Genomic DNA, 15086 nt, shown 5'->3' with positions numbered 1-15086 from the left:
CAAAGCCACCACAGCCAGACATAAGAACAGCTTTTTTCCACGAGCAGTGGTTGTACTCAACGGTCTGTAACCTCCTTGTGCTCTGGTATTTTATTTAATTCTTCACATGTTTACATTATATAATGTTTCATTTTTTAAATTGTCTACTGTATATCGTGTTGTTACTTGCAAGCAAAGCACAAGGCAAATTCCTTGTATGTATACATACTTGGCTAATAAAATTTATTCAATTCAATTAATATTCTAAATTTGTATTTCCTTTACATTGAAAACTGTAAGGTTCTGTCACTGGTGCAGATTCTGAACTGTGCCAGGCTTGTCTAATGCCAATCAGTCTGACAACTTAAATTAATTTGATAACGTTTTATTTTAATTGGCACAGTAAAAAAGTGGTTACAAGCTTTAGGCAATAGTGGAAAAATTATCAAAGGAACTAAAACAAGTGTCAGCAATCAACAAAATTCATCAAAAAACCTGTCGCAAAAATCAGTCATAGAAAAAATTAAACAGATTTTCAGTGTTTAAAAATACACTTAACATCTTACAATGCAGGTCCATGTGGTTGAAACCAGTATTGATTGACCAAATTGTGAACCCTTTTTGAAAAATACAAGGTTACTGCTCCAAAGAGTTATGTCGAACACACTGGAGAAAACCGCAATTACAGACTTGTTAAAACATGACTTGGTTGGTTTGGCAACCAAATACTTCTACAAAAATAAAGACTAATCTTACAAGTAGTCAGAAGCCTCTTGCCAGCAGTTTCAATAATTAACACAAATAGTAAGTGTTTTTTTGTCTGGGATAAAGAGGCAATGTAGTTTCACATAAACGAGAAGTGGGAGATGGATAATTCAAAGTCCTCTCCCCTTGTGAGAAAGAGGTAAAACCCTGTCCATTATTTCAGTTTATTAGAAACGACACAAAATGAAATATAGAAACCAATTGGCAAGAAGACTGATGCAACATACCAGTTTGATTGTAATGCATCCAATTTAGCATGATCTCTGGTGCTCTATACCACCTTGTGGCTACATATCCAGTCATTTCATCATCTGTATGACGAGCCAATCCAAAGTCCAAAATCTACAATGATAAAATGAATATATTTTATAAGAATTTTAAAGAACCAAAAATAAAGGATTTTTTTTATTGAATTGTAGAAGGCCAAGGAGGGGAAAAAAATCACAAAGAAGCCACTCTGGAAATCAAAATACTTCAAAGACGCACAGGTTTGGAGGTTAATTGGCTTGGTTATAAATGTAAAATTGGCTCTAGTGTGTAGGATAGTGTTAGTGTGCGGGGATCGCAGGTCGCTGCGGACTCGGTGGGCTGAAGGACCTGTTTCCGCGCTGTATCTCTAAACTAAAAACTAAAACTAAATTGTGTATACAGACTCATGTCATTTCATAGCAAAAGTTTAAAAAATCTTAGCATTTGAAAGTAATCAACTGAAGTAAAAAATCAATGTAAATGAGATCAGAAAATAACTTCGGAAAATTGATCGAACTATAAGGCCATAAGGGATAGGAGTAGAATTAAGCCATTTGGTCCATCAAGTCTACTCCACCATTCAATCATGGCTGATCTATCTGTCCCTCCTAACCCCATTCTCCTGCCTTCTCTCCACAATCTCTGGCACCTGCACTAATCAAGAATCTATCTCTGAATTTAAAATATTCACTTGGCATCCACAACTTTCTGTGGCAAACAATTCCGCAGATTCACCTCTGACTAAAGAAATCTGTCCTCATCTCCCTCCTACAAGAACGTCCTTTAATTCTGAGGCTATGACCAGTCCTAGACTTTCCCACTAGTGGAAACATCCTCTCCACATCCACTCTATCCAAGCCTTTCACTATTCTGTATATTTTAATGAGGTCCCCCCTCATACTTCTAAACTCCAGTGAGTACAGGCCCAGTGCGACAAATGCTCATCATAGGTTAACATACTCACTCCTGGGATCATTCTTGGAAGAGGAGGTTTCCTTCCTCAGATATGGTGGCCAAAATTGCTCACAATATTCCAAATGTGGCGTTATCAACGCCTTACAGAGCCTCAACATTACATCCCTGTTTTTGTATACTAGCCCTCTTGAAATATATGCTAGCATTGAGTTAGCATTGAACTATGTTTTTATATTAGAGAGCACCATATGTAAAAAGAATTGATCTAACACAAAATGAATAAAATAATTTTGTTTAAAATAAATATTTCATCATCTACCAATGCTTTTGCTGGAAAAACATTTAGTTTCTTACAACAAGCACTATCCCCCTTTCAATGAGTTAGTTTAACATGTGCTGGAAAATTGGAGAAAATACGCTCACACCCAAATGAGTTACTTTAACATGTGCTGGAAAATTGGAGAAATTAGGCTCACACCCAAATTGCCAGGAATAGGAGTCATATAATTGGCATACTCATTAAGAGTACTGAAAGCCTTTAACTCTCGAAAAAGCAGATTGAAGTGTGTTTAAAGTTTTCATTCAAAAGATCAAGGAAGAGGGTAGAGGACATTCAGAAAATCTGATTTGTCATACTTCATACTAATGTTATTGGACGTTTGGCGAGTCATGAGATTGCAATCTTAGAAATTGATCTGTATTGCGATTTTCAGTAAGGCAGAAGCCATGTCATTTGCATTTGTGTCCAGTAAGGATAAACTGTATTAATTTATCTTTTTTTTCCCGCACCGCTAATTCTGTAAGAACTAATTTTATTCTTCATCTCAGTTTTAGGTAGTAATTTGATACATCCACAATGGGAAATTTGTGTTATACTGCCTGGGGATGGAGAGCAGTTATCAGCTACTAAACCAATTTGGCTAGTTCCTGCTTGGCCCTGCTTGGTTCCTGCTTGGTTCCTGCTTGGCTCTGCTTGGCTCTGCTTGGCTCTGCTTGGCTCTGCTTGGCTCTGCTTGGCTCTGCTTGGCTCTGCTTGGCTCTGCTTGGCTCTGCTTGGCTCTGCTTGGCTCTGCTTGGCTCTGCTTGGCTCTGCTTGGTTCTGTAGACTTATACAGAATCTACCAATTTGATGTATTATGCAGACCAATAAATTAGTAAAAAGCGTAAACATTTTTTTTACTGCCAATTCAAGAAAGAAAGGAGAAAAGCTAGGTAAATATAGGCTAGCCAGTCCAGTGCCAGTTATAGGAAAACAGAAAAATACTGAAGGGCAGGACTAATCTACAGTTGGAAAGGCAGCAATGGATCAGAGGTAGTATTTGCTGGGAGATTTTGTCTGATTAATTTCATAGAGTTCTCTTGAGAAAAATAAATAAACCCATTGACAAGGGCAGACTTATACATAATGTAGACCTTTCACAAGACCCTACAAGTGGAAAATATGTCCAAAACATTAAAACCCACATGATCAAGTCGTTAACAAGTTGGTGAAGGATTGTGGAGGGCTGCTTCTGTGACCCTAATGTTACAAGATTATTACAAGATAATGAGGCTGGTAGTGTTAGGCAAGTTCTCGGTATACAATCCAAATAATTATTTTAAAATATTTTTTTTCTAATGACATTGTAGTTAGTTGAAAGGTTGGGATATTCCGGAAGATGGAGGAAGAGTGGAAAGGATAAAATAAAAAATGACTTGTATAATGCAGTAAGTTATTACAACCAAATCACTAATATGATGATCTATTGCAAAGGTTTTAACATTACTACGAAGGTTTGCAGCAGCATTCGTTGTGGGAGAAGCGTCTTGCAGCACATGCTGATCAAAACAATTTATTCCATAAATGATTCTTCTGGAGTGAAATCCACTAAAAAATGTAAGAAAGATTCCAAGCAATCAAAGAGTTTTTCTTTAATCAACATTTAATTTCCGTTCTCATGTAATTACATCTCCAATTATCCATTTGGAAACAACAACAAAAATCTCTGCATTATGGTCAAGGGAATCAAAATAACTTAATTTCATTTCGCAAGTAATCTTATATCCAATTATCCATTTAGAAACAGATATAGACATTCTCTACTTTATGGTTCCAATAATTGAAATACGTTAAATATTGTAGTTCTTTACCTTCAGCTCACAATCTTCATTCACTGCAAGATTGCTGGGTTTTAAATCCTATCAGACAAAACAAATTTCAAATAATCTATTATTCAGCTACATTGTAGATTGCTCAAAATATTCAGAATTCATGCATTGAACATGCAGTTTGAGAAAGATTACTTAAAGCTTTCCAGACATTTCCATTGGGGGGGGGAAAAAAGCACTCCAAACTGAATACACAGAAAATGTATCGGTGAGTATAGATTTTGGGGCAGTTTAATTAATGGGCTTCAACTGATGAATGCCAAACTGGCCTAATAGTGGGATAATGTCCTGTTTGTAATTACGACACTATACAAGCTTTGGATATCTTGGAAATGGCAATGAATATCAACCTCAAGGACAGAACGTAGTCTGGCAATTTTTCTGGTTTAGTTCATCAGTAAGGAGATGGAAAACTGAAGATTCCCCCCCTCCTCCACCCAGCAAGTTTGGTTCATAGATGTTAATGTAGACTACAACAATTCGGTTAATAGTGGCTATTCAAACAACTTCTCAGTATGCCTTGGCTGATTTACATTTATAATTACAATTGGCATTTGTTTTGTTTAATCAAAAGGCTAATTGGCGATGAATCTTCCCTCGTCAACTTTCCATAGAAGCATAACAACAAAATTCACAAGAACGAGTCTGCATTGTTAGATGAAATGATAACTATCAATCCCTTGAACTTTGGTATAACTGATATTTATTAGATCTTAAATTTAAGCAAAAGTTTTATTCTGGAAATTTCAGCGCCTTAAACACTGTAAATGCCAGCGTACCAAGTCTATTGAACTCCCAAATTTTAAGCACTAAGGATTCTATTTTCATAATATTTCCAGAGTATGCAGTAAACACAAATCTATACATTCAAAATACAAACTACTTACTCTGTGTATGATTCCTGCAGAATGAATATACTGTAAAGAAGCAAAATTAGGTATTGTTTAAGTTTTAAAATCAAACTATATTTTACACATTAAATACTAAAACAAGATATTATTTATAATGAAGACTTGTAATAATAATTTTAAAGGCAGCAAGCAACCATTTGCTTTCACTTCTTTTCTCAAAGGGACTAGTGTTAGTTAATTGGAGATGTGAAAGCCATGCAACTGAAAATTTTAAACCAAGTTGATTCATACTCGGGATGTGGATGAAACTGGCAGGGACAACATTTACACTAACACTCATGCCCAAATGACAGTGAGAAGGTGCTTTCTAGATAGAATTTATGGTGAACGTACTATCATGATGATGAAAAGGGAGGGTTTGAAGATTTTGATCCAGAATAGTGATGAGGGCTGAGACAAGAAACTGCAGATAATGGAATCTTGAGCAAAAGATGAAGAATGTGAACATTTAGGGTGGCTATCAATGAAATGAACTGCTTGCGCCGTTTCTAATGTCATTACAAATACTATTGTCCTTGCACGTGAACAATATTCCATCATACTCAAACTTTGTAGACAGGATAAAAACCATTGAGAAAGTCAGGAGAAAAGTCACTTGCTGCAAAATCAGTGGGAGATCCAGGATTAATAATGTCAATGAATGTCAAGAACTGACATAGAGACTTTTTGTCTGTATTAAGTGGCAAGTAACATACATATCACATAAGCCCCAAAGCATGAATATTGTTTTAGTTGGCTCATAACCATATTAGAGATCATAACCACTCTTTTTAGGAATTATTTTGCTATATTGTTCAACAACAGTGTTTGCAATCTACTAATTAAATGATTGTGCCAGATACAAAAAATAGTCAAACCAAAACTGGAAAATTGGACTGAAAACTGAGTGTTCAATTTAACCAGACAGCATAGACACACTAGGGATAAATGTCCCATTTTACAGTAACAGATCCTGGGTTATACTGTTTACCATCAACTTACTTCAGTTTTTTTCAATCAAACAGCAGAAGGTGTGCCCAAAATGGGCCTTCCCACTTGGAGATTTTTTCGGCTAATGCCGGCATCATTGACTGACGTATCAGGGTCGCCGAAAGATTGTGAACATTTCAAAAACCAGCGGCGACAAAAAAAAGTTGTGACACTAGGGGAAACGCCGCACGTCAATACGTCGTCATGCCGTGTCACCGCCGTATCATGCCGCAACTTCTTCGGTGACCCGATACGTTAGTCAATTATGCCGGCAGTCGCCGAAAAAATCGCCAAGTGGGACAGGCCCTTAAAGATGATTTGCATGTTTATGGTTAGTGCAGATGGTGGGATCAAATTGACAAAAGGCACGAATACCACACCATCCACCGTATGATGCATTTTATCAGGATGCATCACATCATTATTTGGGAACAGCTTCATCCAAGGCCACAAGAAATTGCAGAGAATTTTGGATGTAGACCAGACCATCTCTCAAACCAACCTCCAAAAAGGGTCTCGACCTGAAACGTCAACCATTCCTACTCTCCAGAGATGCTGCCTGTCCCGCTGAGTTACTCCAGCTTTTTATGTCTATCTTCCCTTTCATCTACTCCATTTACACATCACGGTGCCTTGTAATCCAGCATAATCAATGTCGATGCCAGCATAATCAAGGACGTATCTTCCCTCTGGTCACCCTCCGCTCCTCTCTCCCATTGGACAAATTTATAGAAGTATGAAAATGCACACCACCAGATTCAGTGTCAGTTTTTTCCCCAGGCGTTATCAGGCAATTGAACCATTCTTAAAAGTAAGCATGCAGGTACAGCAGACAGTGAAGAAAGCTAATGGCATGTTGGCTTTCATAATGAGGGGAGTTGAGTATAGGAGCAAATAGGTCCTTCTGCAATTGTACAGGGCCCTGGTGAGACTACACCTGGATATTGTGTGCAGCTTTGGTCTCCTAATTTGAGGAAGGACATTCTTGCTATTGAGGGGGTGCAGCGTAGGTTCAAGAGGTCCCAGGATGGCGGGACTGTCATATGATGAAAGAATTGAGCGGCTGGGTTTGTATTCACTGGAATTTAGAAGGATGAGAGGGCATCTTATAAAAACATGTAAAATAAGGAATTGGACATGCTAGTTGCAGGAAACGTGTTTCTGATGTTGGGGGAGTCCAGAACCAGGGACCACAGTTTAAGAATAAGGGGTAGACCATTTAGAAGTGAGATGAGGAAAAACCTTTTCGCAGAGAGTAGTGAATTTGTGAAATTCTCTGCCACAGAAGGCAGTGAAGGCCGATTCACTGGACGCATTCAAAAGAGAGTTAGATAGAGCTCTTAGGGCTAACAGAATCAAGGGATATGGGGAGAAGGCAGGAACAGGGTACTGATTGTGGATGATAGTCATGATCACTTTGAATGGCGGTGCTGGCACAAAGGGCCGAATGGCCAAATCCTGCACCTATTGTCTATGTATCTATGCATGTATCCTACCAACAACTAGAGAGCAGTCTTGAGCTACTATCTCTCATTGGAGCCCATTGGACTATCTTTGATCAGACTTTACCAAATATTAAATGTTATTCAAGTTGTTCCCTTCCCTGTACATTGTGGATGGCCCGATTGTAATCATGCATGATCTTTCCGCTGACTGGTTAGCACGCAACAAAAGCTTTTCGCTGTACCTCGGTACATGTGACAATAAACTAAACTCATTGTGGAGATGAACTCACCTTAAGGCCCCGTAGTATCTGATATATTAGAAACTGTACATGGTCATCTGTGAGTTTCTGACATTTAACAATATTGTTTAGATCTGCTCCCATTAGATGTGTTACCAAATACCTGTGAACAAAACATTGAAGTCAAAGTACAACAATAAAAATGATTTCAAGCTATAATCTACAATACAAAGAAATACCCACACTCTGGCAATTAAGCATTCAAAGGATATATGAGCTTAAATATATTTAAACAGACCTTATTTTCATCCGTATTTTTTCTCTATTTCAAGAATAATTTATTTTAAAAGCTAAAAACACTTTGTAACACTTAGAATTAAATCTAAGAACTGATTGGAATGGGTGGAAATCCTTCATTTGACCACTGAAGTCATATATTTAGCCCACAGTGGCAGGTCACAAAATCTGCCTATCTCAAATCTCATGGGGTTTGTAGGAGCCATTTATGTTTAGGCTAGCTACTGTTGGCATATTATATTATTTTGTCTGGATATATCTTGCAGTATTATTTTGGACACTTGGGGGCAGCCATTAGATGCACAGATGGGAGGGGCAGACCAGGCACAGGGAGGGAGAGCATACAGTTCTCATCAGACCAGGGAGAACAGCTAGCTACAACTTGTGTGCAGAAAAGGAAAACCTGGTATGTTCATCTCTTTGTCTGTGCAACTACTTCAATAAAGAACCAGTGGAAATAACAACTGGAAAATCTGTTCTATTTGGTCAGCGTAAGAACACTCCTACTTACCCGTGTAGTAATGGCAACGGAAAGTTGGACACTGGAAGAAGCGGAAATTTCCATTATATTTAAGTGAGAGCTAGGTCTATGAGTGAAACTGGAGCTGGCGAATCATTCAAACAGAACAAGGATTGTTTTATTTCACAAGAGTAACACCGCCTTTCCCGATCAACAGGACAAGATCGCCACCTGCGCTAATCTAACGGAGATTGGAATCCTCGAAAGCCAAAGCACAGGGAGAGTGAGTACGTACAGCATTAAGTTTTATTGGACAAGCTATATTTGATAAGCTGTATTGGAAAACAGCTACTAAAAAGGAGAATTGAGAAGTGAGCTTGAGAATCAGAACGATATCAGTTGTTTGAAATACCGGCATAAGGCTTTTACGTCAACGAGTCTTAAAGGGGTAGTGAACTGTGGTCAAAGCTAAAGCTCAGTCACAAGATGCTGGCTTGAAGGTCCGAATAGCCTACTCCTGCACCTATTGTCTATTGATAGACTTCTTCAAGGAGAAAGGAGTCTGCTTTGGATGTTTGAAGATAGGAACACGAGCAAAGACTGCAAGAGTCGTTTGACGTGATGTGTGCAACCAAAATCATCCTGAAATACTGCACATTGAACAAAAGAACAAAGAGAAGCCAGAGCGTACAGAACAGAATGAGACTCCAATTGTGAGTAATGCTGTTCCCTCGTCTCATGTGTGTAGGCATATTGGGGCAGATGACGAAACCTGCATCTTCTCCATTGTACCAGTACAGGTAAAGAGCCACAAGGGGGACACAGTGTTGCAAACATACACATTTTTGGATCAAGGAAGTTCATCTACCTTTTGCACACAGAGCTTGATGAGAAGGCTGAACATTACAGGACAAAAGACCAATATTATCTTGCGTACCATGAACCCAATGAAGCCTGTGATCAGTCATCATATCTCAGGTTTGGAAAGATCTAGTCTGGACAAAGACGATTTAATACAACTACTATCTGAGGTGTTCACACATAAGACCATGTCTGTTTCCCAGCTAAACATTCCCAGACAGGAAGACCTGATACAATGGCCTTACTTGAAGGATATCAAGATTCCTGAAATAGACTCTGGTATTGACCTACTTATTGGGACAAATGCTTCAAAGGTATTGGAACCTTGGGAGCTGGTCAACAGCCAAGGCGATGGACCGTACGCCGTGAGGGCCCTACCGGGATGGGTCATCTATGATCCCCTGAGAAGAGACAACGAAAGCAGGGATGAAAATGGCTGCCCTGCTGCTGCTGTCAATCGAAAATTCATTGTAAACCTAGAGGAGCTACTGGTCTCGCAGTTCAATCACGACTTCAGTGAAAGAACCCGCGAGGAAACAGAACAAATATCCAGGGAAGATGTAAAGTTCTTGGATATTATGAATCACTCAGCAAAGATGATAGATGGACACTATTGTCTAGACTTATCTTTCAAACAAGAAAGCGTCAGCATGCCAAATAATCGTTGCATTGCAGACCAGCTCATCCAGAGCCTGAAACGCAGGTTTGGCAAGAATAAGAAATTTCTCTTTCCTCGCAGAAATGATTGACAATGGTTATGCTGAAATGGTACCAGTGGACCAGCTGAATCAAAGTGATGGAAAACTCTGATACATCCCTCACCATGGGGTGTGTCACTCAAGGAAAGGAACCTTAATGGTCTTTAACTGTGGAGCAGTCTTCAAAGGAACATCACTTAACTGCCATATGCTGCAGGGCCCAGACCTTTCCTTCGCTCCAGTCCTCTGGAGCGAAGGAAAGGTGACGTTTCAGGTCGAGACCCTTCTTCAGACAGACTCTCAGTGGGCTTTGCTTGTCGTCAAAAGCCTTCTGGAACATTTGACCAACTTACACGCCACCATTACATGGTTCAGTCCCTACTTCCGCTATGGGCCTGGCCAATTGTCTCTAAGATTGTCAATGCTGGTGTTTCTGAGGTTTATAAAAGTGAACCTGGGTGAGTGAAGAATGCTGACAGCAAGCTAGTCTGTAAACTCCAGGTCAAATTCCCCCACTTCACTTTTCATTACACTTCAGATGTGTGATTTTTTTTTGCCACCGAAACAAGGCTTCATGGCTCATAATCTGAACAAATGTTTTGACAGCTTGAACAACAATTTTAATAAGCTTCAGTTATGTTACCTTTCTCCTGATGGATCACTCTGCTTTACAATGCTTACACATTCAAAAATCAATTTATCATCACTTGATTCTAATGCGATCAAACCACCATTTTATTGGGATGCAATCAATTGTAATTCTGAAATCAATTATGTTAAGAGTGAACAGAATTCTGCTGCAAGAGTACTACGGTGGTTTTTAATTATAAGAATGGCGTATACAATTCTCCCTAAAAATAAAATCAGAAGGAAAATTTAGTAATGTTTTCCATTATTTTATATTATTCATTTGTTAGATGATTACTCAGAGCTAATTCCACACAGGAAATAGCTTCTATTTACAGTTCTGGTAACTCTTAAATAATGGATATTAATCTTTTGTCAATTGATGGAACAGGAAGAGGATGACGTAAAAGCATTCACAATGTATAAAGCCATGCAAAAAGACAAATTTATAAAGTTGCATAATTACACATCTGTAAACTCTTCCAAAGTCATAGCTGGTGTGAACACATCCAACAGGCCGATCACCTATATATAAAAAAAATTAAAACTAGGTCAAGGGACTAAACCCGAGATGTTTCAATCAGGAAGAATGATTCAAATTTAAGACCAAGGTAATGAACAATTTCTGTGCACAGACAATTTTTTGAATATCTGACCATGGAAAATTGTAAATGCTCAATCACGGATTATATGCAAGACATGGATTCGATGGCATTATTTGCAAGGAGGGGTTGGACAAACTTGGATTTTCTGGAGCATCAGAGTTTGAAGGGAGAACCAATAGAAGTATATAAAATTCTGAGGCATAGATGGTATAGTGAGAACCTTTCACCAATAGTGGAAATGCCAAATACCAGAGGGTATAGCTTTAAAGTGAGCTGGGCAAAGTGAAAAGGAGATGAGCAGGGCAAGATTGTGCTTTGGATAGAGTGGCGAGTGACTGGAATGCGCGGCCTGGAATGGTGGTGGAAGCAGATACAAAAGGGGCATACACGAGGCAATAGATAGATATACAGATATGAAGAAGGGAGGGATAATGAACAGGTGCACACAGAGGAGATCATTTTAACTTGGCATCATGTTCAGCACAAACATTGTGGGATGAAAGGCCTGCTCCTGTGCTGTATGGTTCTATGTTGTATGGATTTTTAGGTATCATTGGTTTACAGATTATCAGATAAATCAATTTCAGGCACACCATTACCGAATAGTGGGAACTATGGAGGACAGGTAGGGATGAAAGGATGCCACAGTAAAGGAGCGGAGAAAGGGAGTCAATGGATGGGAGTACGATTTGTGAAGCAAACATTAAGATTTAAGGTGACTGATAAGAATTAGGAGGCTTTTATAAATGCAGAAACTTGCCATGATCAGCAATGCACTGAATGGGTTGAAAATAAGATTCCATTGCAAATATAAAAAGAGAAGTTGATGTGCATGCAGGAAATAACCGCTGTTCTCTGGGGAAAGAGTACATCAGTGGGATTAATTGAAGAGCTCATTGAAAGAGCACAACGATCAAAATGACATGATTCTATAAATATTTGATTAAGTTAACCACCTGTACTATGGAAATCGGTGCCACCATAACATTTTGCCAATCAAGTTAGTTTGGGTAGATGGTGGTGGTCAAGGAAGAAGATTCAGATACAAACATGTAACAGTCACAATATTAAAAAATTAGCTGTTCTCAATTATGTAGCAACTAAATTAAACCCAATGATCTGTATTAAGTTAATTTCAGCCAAGCCATGAGTCCTGAGTTTGTAATCAACAGCAGTGTTCACTGTTGATCTTGAAAAGCATAGATCCAGTGACCTCTGGTGTGGATTTCGATATTTTCCAATGCCAGGGGCTGTCAGGCACCGCTTTTAGTTTCAAATAGCGATCTCATCAAAACAAGCTTAACAGTTATTCACCGTGAAGAATTACCAGACTGCAAACAGAGGAGGGAAAATCGCACAATATTTAACTAATCACTTTACAAAGCAGGAAGTAAAGATTGGTATGAATAAAGGTAGAAGCTGAAAATCAACTTTGGAGGAAAACATTTAAAACGCTAAAAATAAACCCAAAATTAAAAAAATATTCAGCAAGTCTGGCAAGAGAAAGTTAATATCTTAGGTTCGATTTGGCATATGCAACATTTTGCTTGTGGGTTTTATTTTGATTGGGGCATTTTAAATACTTATCGAAATAGACTACTCAATTAAATTTTGTTTAGATTAAATAACAAAGTTGCACATAATTTAAGCAAAAAACCCCATAATTTTTACGGTGCTTTAGGAGAATGCTAGCAAGGTTGTTTATAAATTTATTTTCAGTTTATGATTTCTCAAAATTACACCAGAGAACTTTGCAAAATAGCAGAACCTTTGGAGGAGCAGGAAATCACTTGGATTTCTGCATTTAACTACATAGTTGTTTTATCAGTTTCATATTACAGTGACTGCAAACAATTTCACTATGTATCAGTAAACACCCAAATCTCCCCATTACAAGCTATGGCACAATGTTAACTGGAACAAAGTTGACTAAAGACTACAAATTTTCAAATTCAAAAATAAATGTTTTACAAAGTTACATTTAGCAATGAAGTTGCCATTTCCATGGCACCAATGAACATGATGTTTGATCAAATGCACAAATATAAATGTTTCCTTTTTCAGTTACTTTGAAATGTCAGAATATAATTTGTAACACATTTCACTGTACCTTAATTGGTACATGTCAATTAAATTGAATCTTGAATCTAATTTGATACATTTTGTAAATACTTACATTTTCATGTTTCATATGTTTCAACAATCGCAGCTCTCTGTACGTTCGTTTTGCATGAATGATAGATTGAAATGGTCTGGAAAGTTTTTTTACTGCCACTCGAACACCAGCTTTATTGTCAAAAGCAGAACTACAAAAATACAAATAAAACTCTATTTGTACGACAATATAAATGATAAAAAATATTAACAATTTAACCATTAAGATCTCTGCACAATATTCTGTACTCAGCAATAATTTGCTTATAACAAAATAACAAAAGGCTTATTAACCACAATTTAACTTTTAAGTTTGGGCAAAAATTGTCACCCATTTGACAATTTTTTTTTTTAAATTACGGGTCAGTGGCACAAAAAAGTACCCATTCTGCAACAATCTTTTGCCCATATTCAACCTTACTTCAGATCTCAAATGCATACTCTTTACTCTAAGAGCACAAAAGGCCTGGATAGAGTGAATTGGAGAGAATGTTTCCACTAGTGGCAGAATCTAGGGCCACAGTCTCAAAATAAAAGGATATGCCATTAGAAAAGATATGGGGAGGAATTTCTTTAGTCAGAGGGTGGTGAATCTGTAGAATTCATTGCCATAGAAGGCCATGGAGGCCAAGTCAACGGATATTTTTAAGGTGGCAATTGATGGGTTCTAGATTAGTACGGGGGTCAGGGGAGAAGGCAGTTGAATGGGAAGGGGGGGGGGGGAGGGGGGTAGGTTGAGAGGGAAAGACAGATAAGCCATGATTGAATGGCAGAGTAGACTTGATGGGCCAAATGACATATTTCTGCTCCTATAACATGAATTCACATCAACATTAGGATTGAATTGTATATTTAAATATAATGCTTCTGATGATGAAACCTCAATAAAGTTTGGTTTCAACATTGCATGAAAACAGAGCAAGTACATTTTAAAGAAATATGGGCGGCACAGTGACATAGCAGTAGAGCTGCAGTAGAGCTGCAGTAGAGCTGCTGCCTTACAGCGCCAGAGTCCAGTGTTCGATCCTGACTACGGGTGCATGTCTGTATGATGTTTGTACCCCCTGTGACATGTGAATGTTTCCTCTGAGATCATCGGTTTCCTCACACTCCAAAGACGTACAGGTTTGAAGATTAATTGGCTTGGTAGAAATGTAAAATTGTCCCTAGTGTATGTAGGGTGGTGTTAATGTGCGGGGATCGTTGGTCGGTGCGGACTCGGTGGACCGCAGGTCCTGTTTCCTGCAGTATCTCTAAACTAACCTTAAATACAAGTTGCTACCAAAGGGATAGAAAGATGCAAATTACAGCACACGATTGCTCTTATCCCCAAAAGATTGGCCATATACCTTTATTCTAAATAAGATTGATTTGTGCATGAAACTCGGGACAGACACATTATGTAAACGCCAATAGGTTTCATGTAAACCAGAAGGGGTTACAGTTTATAGCTGGAATTAAACATGCTCCTTATCTCTCTCCTCATAAAAATGTGTGCGTAATTAAACAGTTAGTCAATTATACTTCAAAAGAATTTGCAATTGGTCATTAGTGCTCTCTAATAAACAAAGAGCATCTAATTCTGGAAATGCACAGACATTCATGAACAAATTACTTTGACAAATGAGCAAACCCAATATGCTCAAGCAGTTTTAGTAGCTTGATACACAAGCAATTGGAAACAGAACCAAGATTTAGCTGACAAAGACAGAAAGACAACCAAGAAGCACAAAGTATTTGTCCAAATGTATGCTTTTAAAGTAA

General features: G+C 38.2%; 1 protein-coding gene across 3 annotated transcripts in view; it reads right to left on the bottom strand.

The window, feature by feature from the left end:
- The window catches only part of LOC116986814 (mitogen-activated protein kinase 14), a 49311-nt gene that overhangs the window by 19497 nt on the left and 14728 nt on the right, over positions 1 to 15086 (bottom strand). For all 3 annotated transcript variants that reach the window (XM_033042534.1, XM_033042537.1, XM_033042533.1), the window contains exons 2-7: positions 13345 to 13474; positions 11030 to 11088; positions 7672 to 7783; positions 4944 to 4973; positions 4039 to 4086; positions 972 to 1086 (exon numbers count right to left, since the gene is read on the bottom strand). In XM_033042534.1, the coding sequence (XP_032898425.1) occupies positions 972 to 1086; positions 4039 to 4086; positions 4944 to 4973; positions 7672 to 7783; positions 11030 to 11088; positions 13345 to 13474 (494 nt within the window). The remainder of the gene's footprint in view (positions 1 to 971; positions 1087 to 4038; positions 4087 to 4943; positions 4974 to 7671; positions 7784 to 11029; positions 11089 to 13344; positions 13475 to 15086) is intronic.

The sequence above is a fragment of the Amblyraja radiata genome, chromosome 24 (genome assembly GCF_010909765.2).
Source record: "Amblyraja radiata isolate CabotCenter1 chromosome 24, sAmbRad1.1.pri, whole genome shotgun sequence".
Taxonomy (NCBI): domain Eukaryota; kingdom Metazoa; phylum Chordata; class Chondrichthyes; order Rajiformes; family Rajidae; genus Amblyraja; species Amblyraja radiata.
This window is presented reverse-complemented; position numbering and strand designations above follow the sequence as displayed.